Here is an 18,752-nt window from a genome sequence, read left to right on the forward strand (position 1 = left end):
CATGCTATTGTTCCATGAACTGATAAGAAATGTTTAGACTATACTCATCAATCAGCTACTTCTGCTACATAAAACATTCAATAACGAACACGTGACAAGATCAAAAGAAAAAAAAAAAAGAACCTGCTAAGATTGTACACACAAATAACCTTTAAGTATAGTCCAGTTGCTTGAGGGTAAGGGATCAGAAACTTAGTAGTATGCTCTTCTCTAGGTCTCAGGTTCGAATCTCACCCCTAATTAGCTACTGGTAGACCACTGCGTCTTTGCCTGGTTGATCGGCACAGGACCCCGAGATTAGTCGAGGTGCAACACTCCGAAGGAGTGCTAGCCCGATCACTCGGTTATCCAAAAAAGAAAAAAGATTGTACACACAAATATACAAATTCTCACACAATCCTTATTTTTATTTTTTTATATTAATCATCGTCATCATTCATAGTCATCAACATTGTGATCATCAAATCCAACCATGAAATCTGAAAAAAGAAAAATGTCGTACACACATTTTGGCAAGAGAGCATTGCTTCACACAGTACCACTCTTGGCAAGTAGAAGGATTCAAAATAAATTATCAGTCTAGGCAAATGCCATTAACAACAAAACTATTGTACCCACATCAATTCATTCAGCAACATTGCATCCTTCTGGTACAAAAAATGTGGCATCGACACAAGTCTTATCTGTAAAGATTCGTAACTTACAAGTTCACATTCCCCTGGACTACTATCTTTCTAGACATTAGCTATTAACACGAGGCAGACGTGTGTCAGAAAACCATTTAAAGAATGACATTTCTATGGCTTTAGTTTTTACTTGCCACGTAATTTATATAATCATATGACATTTATAGGATAACTATTCTTTCTGGAAGATTGTATATGGTCCTTAATGATATTTACTGCTCTTAGCGAACCAATTTACTGGAAGGGGACTTCATCTTCTCCAACATCCTCACCTTGTCAAGCAACTGTTGGATGGTATTCGATGCATCCTACAAAAAAGAACAATGCTCTTCATGTGGCATCCAATTCTAGGGAAAGGTTAGCAAATAAGAATCAAAGAAATTAACCTTCAACTGCTTTCTCAATTTTTCCTCCTCGATGTCTCGTCGCTCCCTCTCCTCTGAGAAAATATCTATTAAACTTTCTTGCTCCTTGTTCAGTTCCTCAATTTTTTGTGTTGCCTCCTCGAGCTGATCAAAAAACATAGCCAACAGTTTTAGATACCAAAAAATTAAAAAAAAAAAAAAAAAATAGAATGCCAGGTGCCATGACTCAACAGCTAAAAAACATTGAAGAGTACTTCTGTTGGACGTCCAACCAAACGAGGTTTCCGCATTTGACCATAATTTATCCTTTGTTAAACAATTTATTAGTTCCAAAAGGCTCATGCTTTTGCAACACGATTTACATGAAAAATCAGCCATGATAAAAAAAAAAAGTCTGCTAAATTTTTTCAAATGAGGTATAGAAATATTGACGGCAATCTAGTGTGACTGCATATGTGAGAAGTGATGGCAGTATGTTCACTCTGTGTGCATGTCTTTAGCTGGAAAGACATGCAGAGCGACAGAACAGATGTTTCAGTTCCTGCTTGATTGGTTCCAGGTCTGACATAAACACAATGCTATGGTACAAACATTAAAATCCTCTGATGGGAAAGTTCAGCCAAAGCTGTAAAATGGTAGGCGATGACAAATCATCATTCATTTTTTTTTTTTAACACCCAAAGAAAAGGTCACTTAACAAGTAATGCTGTTTGGGTGCATGTTTGCGAGAAAATTATCTATACTCCTAACAGTAATGAAGAGAAGGCACATCATAAATTAGAATGCTTTCCTCCAAACATTCACAAATCACGATTAGTAATATACTAACATCTATTAAAGACGCTGGCATCGGCTAGTCAACCTGTTAACTAATAAATATAACCTTATTTTCCTCTAAACATTCAGGGCTAGTAATTTATTAAATTACTAACACCTAGTAAAGCCAGGACCAGATTCAGTCACTGGCATCGGTTAGTCAACCTGTTAACTAATACATATATAACCTCAACATATTTTGTATATTACAATTGAAAAACAAAGGAACATATTCAATGCAATAGATATTGCGATATCTCCTATCTATTTCCAAAGAAGTCAAGGTTTGAGTACCCTACAAGACTACAAGCATGAAGTAAAGGACGCTCAGAGTCCATCCAGGAGCAGGGATTAAAAGTAAAATTTTCAGCCTATCGTGCCAAGCACTACCCTACACCCCAACCCTTCTCACCAGAGAGAGAGAGAGAGAGAGAGAGAGATTAAATAAAAGAAACATGAGATTTGCTAATTACCAAAATGTTATACACCTTGAACTGCCACAACTCCACCTAAAAGTTCTCTTTATAGAATTCTACTAACCCCTCCTAATCATCTCCCAAATGTAACCACTCATGAGTAATAAGAAGACTACTAAAATATTTGACATCAATCACGGCCAGCATTGGAGTGGAATATCAGCAACACAAAAGACGGATGGGAAGCAGCTAAAAAGAAATTTTTTATAAAAGAAAAGGAAAGAAAAATATGCACATGGTTGTGGGTGACAATTACAACTGAAGACAAATGAACAAGGCACAAAAGATAGAGACAGCACTTGCCTTAGTTTCAAGTGATTTACACCTATCTCTTTCCAACTGTATGTCATGCAGCAAATCACCTAAAATCTCTCCATCCTTTCTTTTTAATCTACGGAAACAAAAAAGACCAAGTTTAAGAATGGGAGTAAACATGAGGTACAGTATTCATATTTCAAATGGAAGTAACCCACCTTTCCCTCAACTGCTGGTTCTCTTCTTTCAACTGAACTGCAGTATTTGAATTGGAGATTGAAAAAGAACACTCATTTCCACTGACAGCACCTCCCTGCAATTTCAACAAATAAAATTAATGACATTACACTTTGGTCTAACAATTGTGCAGCCATTCAAAGATCAGCAGCCTCAATTCTAGCTACCCTTCCATCTAAAGACAAATGGGAAAAAAGAAAAAAAAAAGAAAAAGAAGAATTTAATTTCTAGCAACAGACGAAGTACAGATACATGCAGAGAGAGAGAGAGAGAGAGCACAGTATTTCAGAAGTGCATCTATAACCAAAAGGGGCCATTGCTTGGTGCAGTGGTAAATGCTCAGGATGCCAAGCATGAGAACACTGGTTTCAAGTATCAGGCAGGCACTTTGAGCAAATTATGAAAAGGCTAAATCTGCACCAGTCTTCCCCTCCCAGCACCTCAAATATCAAGGAGTAGCACTAGGGAATATCCATTTTTAGTATCATCTAAATGATTATGTGAATTTTAGTAGGGCTATAACATCTGAAATGCCATCTGATAGAACATACATCAATCAGAAGAAGATCCAGCATCAGCTATGTCTTCACATGAAAGAGCAACACCGAAACAAAAAAACAAAGAATGAAAACTGAAAAACCATTTTCTGCTTTTTAGTATTTTACTGTTCAAAACAAAGAGTTGGTGATGGTAATTTGGTAAACAGGCCCAAGGTAGAACAAATTTCTAGTAAGTCGCAACTTTACTTTATTGAGGATTTGCATACAGATATGCATTTGTTAGAACCATGCTGAAAACTGGAGAATGATAAGGCATCAAAAATAGGAAGTTGTCCTCACCTCGTAATAAAATTCACAAATTACAGAAAGAAACTGAAGAGAGTCATGGAGATTGTCTTTGTAGGATAGCTTGATTTATATTGTTGGGTCTACTTCCTAACAGCTTAAGCTTTTGGGACAACTGGTGACCTAACATGGTCTTGGGTTCAAGTCTCTCTGTTTGCATTTAGGCCTCGTTTGGCAAGTAGTGATTTTAGCCAAAAAACTAAAAAGTCACTAAAAAAATCAAAAAGCCAACAACTTATACAAAAAAGTCAAAGATTCCCTTTTCTCTCTACTTTTTGCACATCTTTTTATAAAAAAATCAAAAAGTCATTCCAAACATACTAGTTTTTTTATATATCATATTTTAACCGAAAAACCAAAAAGTTACTAAAACAATCTGTTCCCAGACGAGGGCTTAGTTCCCATTTGCATTCTTCACCTCTCATTGACATTGTTTCTTCTTTTGCATCTCCTCGTGGAAGACAGATAGGGTGTTAGATAACTTGATATATATTGTTGGGTCTATTAACAGCTTAAGCTCTTGGGACAATTGGTGACCTAACAATCTCAAGAGAGGAAAAAAGGTGCATACATACATGACAAACTCTGAATTCAATGGGATGACACACTAAGCTCCAACAATGATATGATAGTGAATGAAGAGAATATGTATCTCCTTGTCAGCCAAAAACATCTCAGGTCCGTTTGGATAATTGTGGATTTTCAAATCAAGGTATTTGAGGTTGAAAAAAATAAAATAAAATTGAGAAAGAAGATATATACATTTTAGTAGAATCCTCATAGTTAGAACGAGAATCCTTAGCATGATTTAAAATAACTAGTTTGATATTGTGAATTCAAATTCATCGAGATTAAGCTATTTAACTCAATCTTGAAATTCATAAGTAAACTATTATATCTAAATTTGAGTTATTGTCCTTGAATGATTAAGGTTAATCCCTTGATTTACATCTATCAAAACAGAACCGTAGTTTGTAGAATGATGACACAGGATGTCTCTATCATCATTATTTATTCAAGTGAAAGAAGTACACAGTGACAAGAAATGACCTTTGACTGTGAACATGTGATCCGAACAGGTCTTCCATGTGATGCACAATCTTGCTCTGCATTGACATTCCCCAAATTCATGGATGACCTTGTCACATGAGACCCATCTTTCCCGAAAGACCTATTAGCAGGCAATACCTTCTGAGAATTTCCATTTGCTTTTCGCTCAGGTAGAGCTGTTTGCATCTCATCATCACTGACATTCTCTTCAGAAGGTGTCGACGGTTCTGAAGAATTTGGTTCTTTTCCAGATTTGACAGGGTTATTGGCTCTATTTCCCCCTTTATTGTACATACGTTCATTCCCAAGAGCCTCATCCATCAATTTTGTATATCTTTCTGATTCTCTTCTTCCCTGCTTTGGATTCAAGGGTGAATGCAGTTTATCTGAACCTGAAATTGGTATCTTGCTGCTTGAGCCCAATTTTTTCTTTTTGGATCGAGGTGATGTCTGAGGAAGATAATCTGGAGAAGTGTCTACAAAATTAGGGTATATTAGTGAGAGACATGAAGCTTAACTTGATTGCGAATTTTCTCTACTACAAGGCAAGTCATCACAACATCCCACTTTTATTTACTGCCCAAAATGTAGAACGAAAATTGTTGGCTACTATTAGATACCTCCTTCATTAATGTGCTTCTTATTACGGCGTGGAGCATAGCCAATTTTATGACAGTATGTTCTCCTGGACGAAGAACATAGCAACTTATCAAAGGGTCAAACCTCAAACACAAACCAAAGCATAGTTAATGACAAAATGATCAAACCAGTATGTCTTCTGCATTTGTATCAATCGTCCCTCAAGTCTTGAAAGAACTGTTGTACGCTCAAATCCTTGCTTATCATGAGCTGGTTCGACAAAATTGGCTTCCAACACACCTGAGACAGAAATGATGAGCTTTTAGAGTTTAAGTCAGCTAAATAAAACTCACATATTTCTGGTACAAAAAACAATACAAACCTATAACTCCGCGACCATCACTTCCGGTAGCATTCCAAAGCCTCCAAAATGGCTGACAAAACAACACTTACATGTAAAAACAGTTTCAAAATTTGCAAAACATCCAATGCTCGCATATGTAAGGGTAATGCTCCAGCACATGAACGACCAAAAAATTGTCCACGATTTGAAACAAAAGCTCGGGTTTAAATTACAGTTACATCTTGAACCTATAAAAGGGTCATTTTACATTTACAACATGCAAACCCAAGAGACAACAATAACAATCAATAGAAACAATAAAAAATAAGAAGCAAGCATCATCTGGCATGCAATATAGAAATGATCGCAGCAGGTTTATTCTCATATAAAGGAGGGGGAAAAAACATGGGAATAACAAATCACTCATAAATTTATTACAAAATCAAATCTCAATTAATGGTTTCCAACAAATCCAAGCACAACCAAGTTACAGTTAGCAAAACCAAAATGAAACAGTATACGGCAAAACGGTTTTGGTGATATATTTTTTGAAAATATTCATTTTAGCTAGAAAAGTCGAAATCAAGTTGAAATAGATACTTGCCACAAATGCTAGTTATAAACAAACAACTTGGCCAAAAAGAACAGAGAATATCAACTTCAAAGATTATATATCACCATGTCGATTAACCAGAAAACATACCTTAATGAGCCGATTCTTGTGATAAACATTGAATCCTTGAACATCAACATGAGCTTTTGCATCCTTGACAAACCCAATAGTCACAACAGCAACCATCTGATAACCATAATACCAGATAATCAGTAAATGCAATTTATTACAGAAATTGGGTAACTCAAATTTAATTTCCATCTGGCAAGCATTACATTAGAATCCTTTGGGATCCCATCAGTACCAGGCTGTGGGCGATAGGTAATCTCCTGGGCCATCATCATATCATTCACAACATTGTGGTGCTCAACATCCTTCCCACGAAGAATTATCTGGAAGCTAGAAGGAATTCGGAGATAGAGAATTGATGCATAACTCTGAAGATTTGAACAAAAAGAACAAAGTTAAAACATCAGAGACAAAAAAGGAAATAAATAAAAAGATCAAAATAATAATAATGTTACAGCTTCATAGTCGACACTAATCAATGGTTTTGAAACTTCACACAAGGTTTTAACAACAAAAAATCTACAGTAAACATATATATTGCTCAGTTTCATTTGTAATGCTCTCACATGCCACAGCTACTTTCAACAGAGTCCATAAGTTGGCTAAAAATTCTTATTCACATCCTCCGTGTACACATATGGGTCATACATGCTCAACTAGAAACACGTTATGGAAGAAGCAAATTGATCTAATATTTATAGCAATAGATACAAATCTGCTCGGCACTTGGTCCTCAATTTAATCCCAAAATGGAACTCATCAACCTCAATATATTTGATGCAGGAAAACCTATATTTAGTTAGTTGTAGAATATACTACAAGGAAGAGTCATGAATCAAGGGTTAAAATTAGAGAATGGGGAGAAGATTTGTAAGATAACGAAGTTCAAGCCTTGTGCTCAATTTTTGCTAATGAAAGTTATAGCGAAAAAGAAAGAAAAATAAGAGAGAAACCAGAGAGAAGAGAAGACTTGGGATCCATATTCAAACCAATAAAGGTGTTCCACATAAGTCATAAACCTTGCATAGACATATATGGATCCCCACATAAACCTTGACTGACTTGTATGGTTATTTAAAACTGCTAGAAATCCTCATACACATATACCTCCCAAAGAAATATCCCACTCAACATTAACAAAATATAAAAGTCATTACGCAATTACTGAGCCAGATCGTACCACAAGAAAAGTACACAAACCTAACTCAAGTAAAGCACTTAGAATATGTGAAATTTAAAAAAGCAAATAAAACCTATCGAATACCGAGAATACTAAACTAAACTAAACCAATAATACACACACTTAAAAATGAATTGGCCAAATGTAAAATAAACCGAGATGATCCTTATTCTAAAAACTGCATGCAAGTGTCCAGGAGACGCTTCTTACCCTTGCATTACCATTACTTCCATATCATTATATCTTGTTTTAGAATTCTTTTTCAACTGAGGGCTTTAGATGGCATAAAGAGTTACGGCAACCTCGACATCAATAGCCATAGGACGATGCATTTAGTTTATGATCACACTATTACTGTATCTACCTGAATCTGTAATGTTAACAGTTAACTCCATCATCAAGTTCACAATTGGCCTAACTAGCATTATCTGCTGGTCTGCAACATGCCTGTGCCCTTCTTTGCAAAAACAGATATTTGATGTTAACTAGAAATTCAATCAATACCTTACCAAAATTATTTTTTGAGAAATAATCTTTTTCAAACCATTAGTTGTAAACACCATGTTATCAAAGTAAACTATCAACATGTACATATAAATAGCTCTGGCCTTTTTCACTGTAATGCCTAAACGCTAACCTGATTCCAGAAATAGCATCTTGGTCAATGCATATATAAGCCTCTCAACCAAGGTGAATGCAGATACTTTGACGCCATATGATGCTTCAGTCAACTTCCTCATCCACCAGTCTCAAATTCTAAACCAAGGCGTCATTCTTAAATCAGTCCATATAAAAGACTCTTACCCAAGGTAAATACAGATAGTTGGGAGGCCATATGATGCTTCTTCAGTCAACTTCCTTTTCCACCCATCTCAAATTCTGAACTATCAAGGTGTCACCATAACACTTCGTGGTCCCATAAGTAGCACAAACACAGACACAAGATGTAGACAAGACTAAACAGGACACAACGATGCCAAGACCACAATTTAAAAATAAAAAAAAATTAAAAAATAAAATTAGGGCATGGACACATTGAAAAATACTGGGCTATGTAAATATATTTTTTTATGTGCCAAGCATGTAGAAAAAGACATGCCTTGGATCTATTTTCTAAAAGTTAACGACGACCAAATTCAAATGATGAAACCATATGTGTAACTATACACATTTATATTATTTTCCTTATATTAAAAAGTGACCAATGGTTGATTTGTACTGGCTGTGGCACTGCCAGTATAAGCTTTCAATCAACCAATAGTGTTATCAGAGTAATGTGGACACTGAAGAAACCCCAGCAATATCACTTTTACTAGGTATATCAATGAACCTCCACCTCGGCATTCTCCCATGACCTCATTTCCTTATGCATGGCCTTTCTTTCGCATGTACCTTATCCTCTAGAGAATTTTCCTTAAAATTTATACACTGCAAATAGGTCAACATCTCAGAATATCAGTCAAATCCCATCTACCATTCTTCACTGGAACCTTCATTTCCTCTCGTGTGGCCCCTCAGACATGGCATTCATCTCCCATTTCCCATTCTATTTCGGAGCAAGTATTTCTCATAAATGCATATATTATGCATAATTCAAACCCATTGGTCACCAAACTGGTTTTTTACAACAAAATCGTGCTGCATACGTTGTAGTGAAAACCTATGTTATATGGACTCTTCAAAATAAATCAAAAACCTATGTTAGACACCTGAAACTTGGACAAGGGTGTGAGATATTTGTCCAACACTTTCCATCAAATACTTATATATTTGTATTTAACATTATCCTTAGTTGTATAATTGCTATGAAATGAGTAAAATGTCTTTTTGACACTATATGTTACCTATAACACCATTTTATCTCACATAATAATAATAGATTCAATATAAAAATATGACATTTTTTGGTCGAGTCCATGTACCAATAAATTTGAGATTTGATGGGTCTGGCTTCTAGATATTAAACATCTATACCTGACACCCATACCCGAGTCCTTGTCACATAGGTGAAAACCCCCTAAATTATAACTTCCTACATACCATTTCTTTTTAGAGCCTTCAGTTCCTCGCAAATTGCCAAATCATTTGGACCAATGTTTCATTTTGCAAGTGGAGTACCCAAGCCCCGTTTGGCAAGTTGGGTTGGTGCTAAAACACCCAATAAGCCAAAACACCCAATCACAACTCTCTTTACTTTTCTGCATGTCTTTTCATAAAAAGCCAAAAAGTCAACTAAAATAGCCTATTTCCAAACACCCCCCTCAATTTGAAAAGCATTAAATAACTGTTAGAATCAACTACTTTGTTCTCAACTAGCTATAAATTATTCAACTAATGATTTCATGTAATTGTTCTTCCTATCACAACCCTAGCCATTTGTGTGAAGAGCTATGAAGCATAGATACTTCTAGAAGGGAAAAGTTAATTTCAAAGTATCAGATTTTTCAAGTCATGTGTCATAACTTCTACAAAATTGGAATTGTAGCATTTCTTGCAAAACAATTTGTGAAGATAAATACAAAACTATTTTTCTAATACTTGGCTTATTGCTTTGATAAGAAGAACACGGTTAGTTAAAGTATACCCTACTTTTCAAAATGTGTTAAACTAACATATCCTTATTGTATCATGTAGAAAGTAAGGATTACTTTTTAATATCATTAATTAAATAAGCAAGTGAACTTGCATTAAATATTTCGGCATTAACACTAGCACAAAGGGGAAAACACAAGGACAATTTGTGGATTGTTTTGTTATTATAATATAAACATGTAAGACTTGATATTGAAATGAAATATTGCAACACATACTGAAAATTTAAAAAGTAAACTAATTACTGACTTAAATTAATACATAATTCATAAAGATTAGTAGTTTTCTTCAGAAAATTATATTGCTTTCTCAGCATTCTAGAGCTTAGGTGAAACTCACTACCAAAAACTAAATAATAATAGTGTTTTTTAGAAACGTATCCTAGTTATACCTGTAATCTTATTTTTTTAAAGTTTTGTTGTATCGCCATATATGTATCCCATATCCTTATCGGTGCTTCATAGGTAAAGAGAGTACGGTCCTAAAGTCAAGACAGGCGCAATCCTGGAGATCAAGTAAGATTTTAAAGGTTGGGAAAGTAATTTTTGTTCAATTTTCTGGTCTACATTAAAACTCATTATTATATTTCTCTGGAAAAAACCCTTTCTTCGTTCTTACTCTTTGTTATAGTGAACTAACTCAAAATCTTTGTACTATTTTGCGGCATTTTTCTATTAACATGTCAAACTGATTAAGATGGAAAACTTAAATTGAAGAAGATGAATATTCTAAATGGAATATTAAAGGGGCTCAATAGCCGCAGCAGGGTAACCGTTGAACAAATTTGAGAAACCGTGTAATTATGTAAAGTTCTACTGAAATTCTAACACTTTAATTCAAAAATCAATTCAAGAAACATAATTGGATATTAGTTACCCTTAATGAATGTCTATATGTCAAGAAGTGCTTGGAGTTGGGAAATTGTTTTGCCATCTGTATATTCTTCTCGTCTCGGTTGACACCTCTAATTTGGATGTCCTGCAAATTCGCATATCAAGGTTAAGTTTCTCAAAAAAATTCAGCAAGAATGTTATGACAAAGGAGAACAATTGGATATAAGGATGCCAAAAACATACATGTGGATCAGCATCAAAATCAAGTTCCAACTGTCCTTGGTCATCCTCCCAAAGATTGTATATGATTATGCGTGTACCATGGTCTTCCATCTGACTGAACTGTTCACGAATTGAGCAAAGTTGATCATAATAGGCTTAAACACTAAATGACAAACCACATAAATAGAGATAAAAGTCAAACTCAAATCCAGAAATAAACCACATGTGCAAAGATTAAAGAAACAAAATACAACTAATTGAATCAAAGTTTTTTCAAGCATTTGTCTATGTAAAAGCATTCAAACTCCTTATGTAAAAGAATTCAAACTGATGCAATCAAAATTTAAATTAAAGATCAAATCTTGAGAGAGAAGAAAATTCCCCAATTAGGGGTTAGCACTAGGGTGGAGAAACGAAAGCGCACTTAAACTCAATCAATATCTAATATTTTTCCTATCCAAAAACTTAGTACCACGAAGATAACATCACCTATTTACAGACTAACAGGACACTTAACTCAACTAATAGGACACATCACAGAAAACTAATGACACTTGAGCATAAGAATTCATTTTGTTTTTAAAGATGTTTATTCTACCATATTAGGACTCCCCCTATAAAAAATAAAATAGAAAAGCCCTCGAGTATTTGGAAATCCATAAGTATACCATGAAGTTACAAAGTTGTACTTGTGAAACAACCCCCTAAAGCAAAATAGGCACAAGGAAAGAACAATAAACTGGACCAGCCTACAAAAATGAAGAGACAATGATCTAAAATGATTCATGGAAGCACCTCTTGTCTAATATTCGGAAATAAATTCTCCCATCCCAAAAAGAACAATAGACAATCCAACCTACTGCATACTAATTTTCCCTATAAAATAGACCAAATAATCTAGCATTAAACAAAGGAGGAACTTTCAAACCGCACTTTCTTATGAAATTGTCAAAATCTTTCACGCCCCATGTTACAGAATTCCTGCGGAGTTTTTCCAAAACAAATCTAACCACATTAAAATTGGGCCCCACACAACAATTAGTGGAACATAACCCATATAATCCAACCAATTCTTCCCACCAATCCTTCCTCCTACCTAGCCTATTGGGCACATAAACTTCTGTTAAACACCATTCATTGTTGACAACATTCCTAAATCAACTAAAAAAGAAAATTCCTCAAAATTAGTCTCACTCCAACACCACTCTCTCATCCCAAATAATCAAAATTTCTCCGGACATTCCACAAGAAGGCAACCAAGCCCAGTTTCTAAACCTAGTCACCCATGCTTTTAACAAACTTTCTATCAAACTTCTCTACTTTTGTTTCCTAAAACCATGATTGTCAGAATAGTACAATTCACGATTCGATTCAACAAAAACAATTTAAATCTTGCAATCAGAAATTGAGTAAATTGTACAATTCAATTTATGATTCATTGCGATTCGCTGCAATTTAATTATATATATATATTTTTTATGATAAATCAATTATATTTCTTTTTTTTTTACATAATGCATGAAAACAACGCCATTTTTACCAAACTATGAAGATATATCAAAGAGATTAATTAGTTATATTAATATACATAATTTTATATGTATATACATATATACAATTTAGTCATATTGATAGTTTCCTTTATTTTAAACATTGTATGTACTTTTGTACGTATATATGAATTTTATATCATATTAAATGAAATGAGTCTTATGATTCACGATTCATTATTTTACCAACACAAATCACAATTTGATTCACGATTTAAAAACAATGCCTAAAACATAACTGTATTAAGCTTATGGATTCTCAAAAACTCAAATGTTCCAATTTAAAATATTCATTGATGAACTTTGTCACCCTGATCTACCCTTCCATGATCATCATAATTAATCCCCTGACTAAATTCCTTAATTTGTCTTGTTCCCACCTTTATTCCTATCACCTCTATTCCCATCCTGAATTCCCTATCACCCCTGTTCGGACCAAAGCGAACCCACAGTTTGAAGTAATTGTAAAACATGAGGCACTTCCTCATCCTCTAAAGTGAAAGACACATAAGAACTCATCTCCCTTGACCACCTTTCCGTCCCATCCCCCTAATTTCGTGAACTCTATTCCCCTCTATTCCCTTATTAGAAGCTCTCTTATGAGGAATACCCTTCAAATGGCCATTCTTATTATTCATAGAATTGGTTAGAGAAATGCGAATGGTTTCACTCTCTATGGGTAATCGGGACACTTGACTCTTCCCCATTGAAATATATCAAGAAAAGAAGGGTTAACATGTAAAGGTGGAGAAACCAGAACCCCATTTCCCAAATTTGAATGAATTGCCTGTCGTGTTGATGACTCAAAAGAGAAGAAGGTAATATGTTACTTTGCTCAATGGATCACATACATTTTCACCATATCGTGATGTATCAGCCTTCTCACTTACCTCATCCTCATGATAATCATCGTAAGAATGAGTGGGAAAATCACTTTCATCAAATTGAGCTTTTAACTTAGGATCAAAGTCTTCATCGTTCTCCTTTTCTTTTTTCTTCTCTTCCCCTCAGTGTCAAATTTTGATTTTGACACTAACGCTTAGCTATTTGATGTGTCGTATTCAACTTCCTTATCACGATCCGAGATGTGATCACAGTCAGCTTCAACTCTAATGTTTTCTTTGTACTGATCATTATCATTTTCCATGGTCCACCTACTTTGAAAAAGCTACCCTTTTGATGTATCAACCATGTCCACAAGCCCTAATTGAATTTCCTCACTACTAAGACTATTCCAATCACAATTTGTATCTTTCAAACACCCACCTTCATCTTCTCAGACGTCCTGTAAATTGTTCCGAAACACTGAGTTTTTGTTTCAACAAAGACTCCTTATATGCTCTTACTCATTCAGAGCTTCCGGCCTCGCTCCATCATTAATTCCACCCGTTCATCTTCCCATACTATTGTTTCTCTCTTTGTCCTTCGATTTACAATTTTTGATTTCCGTCATTATAATCCACCTATGACTTGTCGTTGAATACCCTATGAAGTTACCAATCTCGTCGAGCCTGAGAAGAAGACTAAGAAATCGAGTAACGCACCCTAACCCACGAGACTTCTTGACTTGCTTCCTTTGACCCGTCTCTTTTACCTAAATTAGTCCCCTCAATAATTAGGTCCAAGAGTTCTACACTGAACCAACCCAATTCCTTGGGCCATGCTCCATATAGGCCACCCTTAGGTGTAAGAGATGGACTTCAAGAAAATGATGGGTGATATGACCCTATCTGAATATTAGATCCCTGTCTTCACATTTTCCATCTGCTTGTCAATTCCTTCATTGCAACCCTTCCTTCAAAATACAACTAGCACCTTTCCTCTTCTGCACGCTTAGAAAAAACCACTTCCTTGATCCGCCCTTTTTCCTTTCATGCCACATTTTACCACCGTCCCCCTCTATTGCCAACCGCAAGAAAAGCTTCATTTCAGTCTTCCAATCTCCCTCATCGGGAACTCCATTGTCGATGGTTTGCTCCTTTCCATATTGCTCCTTTCTAGACAGACACATGCCTTAAATCCCTTCACTTTCAATCTCGCTTCAAACAAATTTTCAAAGGCTATCAATTAACCCTCCACGTTTTCTTCTGATTGCTTTGAATAAATCCTCATTCTAGTATTTGAACAGCACATTACTTACTGCGATCCATCCCCCAAAGTGATTACATCTACGCTATGATGCTTCTTTTCCAACCACCTTTCCAATATCAATGCAGTTCTTCCGACGAAATTCATCCCTTGACAACCTAAGGGATCAGCCTCTTCTTTATTCTGACAGAAGAACAAAGCTTTATTAATTTGGAATGAACGGAGAACATGCGACCTTTCATACTCTTAGCTCAATGCCTTTTCAATATGGTTCCAGCTAATATACAAGTCCATACATGACTGCTCTATCCAAGTATGTAATTAGCTTACCTTTTCCAGCATCTAGTGGTGAGGACTTGAGAACTTCAGCGTAAGTAACCCCTCTGTTTTCCAATTCTATCTATGGTCACCTCTGAATCTCCACAGCCCTGCTGCCTCTGCACTTAATGTATTGCATAATGTTGGTTCTCTTGCTCCCTGCCACCTAGTTAGATATCTATACAAACACCCCTCTTTTGTATCTCTTTTCTATAATGTACTTACCAACCTCTCTGAGTTTGCATCATCCAGTAGACTTTGCCCCATATCAATCTTCATAGCTTCAAATCCTATTTCTTTCCATAATCTCCGCCAGCTCCCCTCTCAAACCTTCATCGATCTAGATAGTGAAGATCCTGTGCTCTATTTTGAACTCTGATGAAAAAGCTCTTTGTAGGCTCTCATTTTCCTAATTACTACCTCTACCTCTATCTCTGTTAGCCATCAAACAATAAGAACCAAATGCAAGCTAATCGAACCCATACCAATACAAATCAAACCACTTTGAACACAAATCTAAAAGGTTTGAACCAAATCGTGCCAAAAGAAGACTTCGATCCAGCCTATCAAATGCAAACTCAAAGCAATCAATACAAATCAAACCAAATCTGAGGGATTCAAACCAGAGAAGGCAGCAATTAGGTCAATTGAAACAATCACACATGATTTCTTAGTGCTACAATCAAAGCACTATGGTTCGAAAAAACCATATTAGGGTTCAACTTTGTCATTTGGGGTTCAATCGGCACTCAATTGAGATCACAACTTCAAATCAAAGGCTTGACTAAGGTCAAAACTTCAAATCGAAGTTCCAACTCATACTCAGTTTCAGCAATCAGTGTTCGAACTAGTCAAATCTGAATCAATCGAACAGAGGTCTAAAATGTTCAGACTATATAAGCTTCAGTCGTATTAATTGTTGCAATAGCACAAGTTGAACTACTTTCGAACTCAAATTGAAGTTGAACAAATCATGTTCGATTGTCGATGTGCAATGAATCAAACATTCGCATAGGCCTGAACTCAATTAGAATCAATTATCTACTAGAACCAGAAGCAAGCTGAGGTGATTCAATGAGGTCAACAACACTGAAGTTACAATCGAACTTGCAAAACAAGGAATTCCACTTCGTGATGCACTCCAGAAGCAATTTGTAATCCTTGAAACTCAAATCTTAGTTGAATCTTCATACTTCATTTGCAAAATTGAGATTCAAATTGGAAGAAAAATATCTAAGCCTAGGGCTCTGATACTAAATGATACAATCAAAGATCAAATCTTGTGAGAGAAGAAAAAATCCCCAATTAGGGGCAAACCCCTAAAGGTGGATAAACTTAATCAATATCCAATATTTTTCAATCCACAAACTAGGTACACTGGAGATTATGTCACCTATTTATAGACTAACAGGACACTCAACAGAAAACTAATGATACTTAAGCATAAGACTTCATTTTTTGTTTTAAAAGATGTTTATTCTACCACATCACAAACTCCCAAGTGGAATAACTTCAGTTTGATTACGGAAAAAATGGCTTCCTCATTTGCAACAATCTCATATAAGCGCTAATTGCACATTCCAATCCAACCCAAAAAACAAAGCAAATAGACAAATGCTTTATAACGAAGATATTTTGTTTATTTCCACCAAATTCATTGAAAACATCCTAGTTAATAACAAACTTCCACACAATCAACTAAAATGATTTGAGGAGCGATAAAAGTAAAATACAAATTGACAAAAATTCAACTAGATCGTTCACCTGAAACGAAAACATTATTACAGAAACTTATAGAAATAATGTGGAATAATGAACAATCACCTGTTGTAGAAGATCCACTTCACTCAAAAATGGAGACCATTGCACTATTGTTTCTAAATTTCTGTTCCAATCACTGACAGAGGATCGTTTCATCCTGTTCCACTCCTGCCCTCCTCTTTCGTAGTCAAGCTTTTCATTTCATTAACAAAACCATGGTGATCAAAATAAAAAAAACTAAAAAATACATTCGGAACTAACTATCAGCAATAAGAAAATAACAACCAAATTTCACAATCAGGAGAAAAGGAGAAAAAAGGAAACAGCAATAACAACAACAACAACAACAACAAAAAAAAAAAAAAAGGAGAAATAGAATGGTTACTGGCAGTGTACATGAGTAAACAGCAGTTGCTAAACATGATGGCTATAGTGCACATTATTCAATTCAAGATAAAGAAGAAGGAAAAAAAATAAAATAAGATCAATGGTACATGAAGTCATAAATTTGGGTATTACTATATACCACAAAAAAAAAAAGTGCACACAACACAAACAGAAAAAGAAGGGGGGAATTTCAGTAGAGAGCGTTTTATGCAGACAACCTATACAAATCATCAGACAATCTTTTGGTAGGTATTAATTGACACAGGGTTCAGACACTTGCATGAATGAAAGGTTTATCAGATGCTAGAAGCAGCAAGGAACCCCACATCATGAATGTCTGTGAATGAAGAAGAGTGCAGCTAAAGCAAAAAAGAATCAGGCAAATTGACTGATTACACAAAAGTTTAAGCACTTGGAATGCAAAGGCTTTATTACATAAACCCAAGTACAGGGCACAAAAATCAGTTTAGACAATATAGCTTGTCTTTAGAAGTCTTGAGTATGTTATTCATAAGATGGAAACATTTTTTAGCACAAACGAAAATTAAGAAGGAAAAATTTTCAAGGTCAGTTAAACAACTTCTAGGAGAGACTAATATCATTTGTTGAATAAATATTAGAAGCCAAAAGCTTCATCCAATAATAGATCTCCACACTATTCCAGAAAATCACCTTTGACCTAACGGAATTTAAACATTTGCCTCTGACTAAAACCTTCCTTAAATAGGCATGAGATTTGGACTAGTACCAAACACAGAATAAGGTCAAGTATAATCAACTACTTGAGCCCAATCATTTATCTAAAATATCTCTTCCTCAGCCTGTCCAAACCAGGATGGAGGGACTTGCTGAACAGGTTGATGAAAAAATTGCAACTCCAATCAATAAGCAAGGTAATTACCGATCATGCAAAAAAATCAGATAAAGACATCAAGCATCCTTTTGCCAGTAGAAAAAAATTATTCAATATTATAGCTAGAAAATGATACAAGTTTTAATGATTGTTCAACATTGTCTGAGTGACCATGTAGATTGAAGACAAAACAACAAATAGATATTATATACTGTGTTGTTGGGAATCATTTCTTTTCCTGTTTTATGTTCTCATTTTCCTGAAAACATAGAACCTTACTTGGAGAACTGTTTTCTGCAAAAAAATTCTGAAAAATCCCTCTTTTTAGAAAACACCAAAATGGTTTTTTCAAATTTTCAAAAACTAATTTCAAGTAATTAAAAAAAAATATGAAAACGAAAAGTGTTTCAAACTTTTCATTATGTTTGTTTCCAAAAACACGAAAACAAAAGACGAAAACCATCCAAACATACATACTTTTGACGAGTAAAAACAAGAACATTTACTAATGCGTGAAAAAAGCAAGGAATTCCAAAAGATAGGGAACTGTGCCAACAGATTAGTACATGTACAAGATAAAACAAGAAGCACTCAATCATGATATAACAATGACTAAACTTGTGTTAATTCAAGG

At 35.1% G+C, this 18,752-nt stretch overlaps 1 protein-coding gene across 2 annotated transcripts in view; it reads right to left on the reverse strand.

Moving 5' to 3' along the window:
- Positions 1-593: 593 nt before the first annotated feature.
- LOC114288556 (protein MICRORCHIDIA 7) overlaps positions 594-18,752 on the reverse strand; it is a 32,270-nt gene continuing 14,111 nt past the window's right edge. The window contains exons 8-20 of one of the 2 annotated variants that reach the window (XM_028232083.2): positions 16,942-17,070; positions 11,183-11,281; positions 10,983-11,084; positions 6,541-6,702; positions 6,356-6,451; positions 5,692-5,743; positions 5,498-5,609; positions 5,351-5,415; positions 4,731-5,194; positions 2,817-2,911; positions 2,647-2,734; positions 1,073-1,195; positions 594-994 (exon numbers count right to left, since the gene is read on the reverse strand). In XM_028232083.2, the coding sequence (XP_028087884.2) occupies positions 908-994; positions 1,073-1,195; positions 2,647-2,734; positions 2,817-2,911; positions 4,731-5,194; positions 5,351-5,415; positions 5,498-5,609; positions 5,692-5,743; positions 6,356-6,451; positions 6,541-6,702; positions 10,983-11,084; positions 11,183-11,281; positions 16,942-17,070 (1,674 nt within the window). In that variant the 3' untranslated portion in view covers positions 594-907. Of the gene's footprint in view, positions 995-1,072; positions 1,196-2,646; positions 2,735-2,816; positions 2,912-4,730; positions 5,207-5,350; positions 5,416-5,497; positions 5,610-5,691; positions 5,744-6,355; positions 6,452-6,540; positions 6,703-10,982; positions 11,085-11,182; positions 11,282-16,941; positions 17,071-18,752 lie in introns of both variants that reach the window. The other variant, XM_028232082.2, reaches the window with a different exon arrangement.

This window comes from Camellia sinensis, chromosome 15, assembly GCF_055761805.1.
Source record: "Camellia sinensis isolate YWXY chromosome 15, ASM5576180v1, whole genome shotgun sequence".
NCBI lineage: Eukaryota > Viridiplantae > Streptophyta > Magnoliopsida > Ericales > Theaceae > Camellia > Camellia sinensis.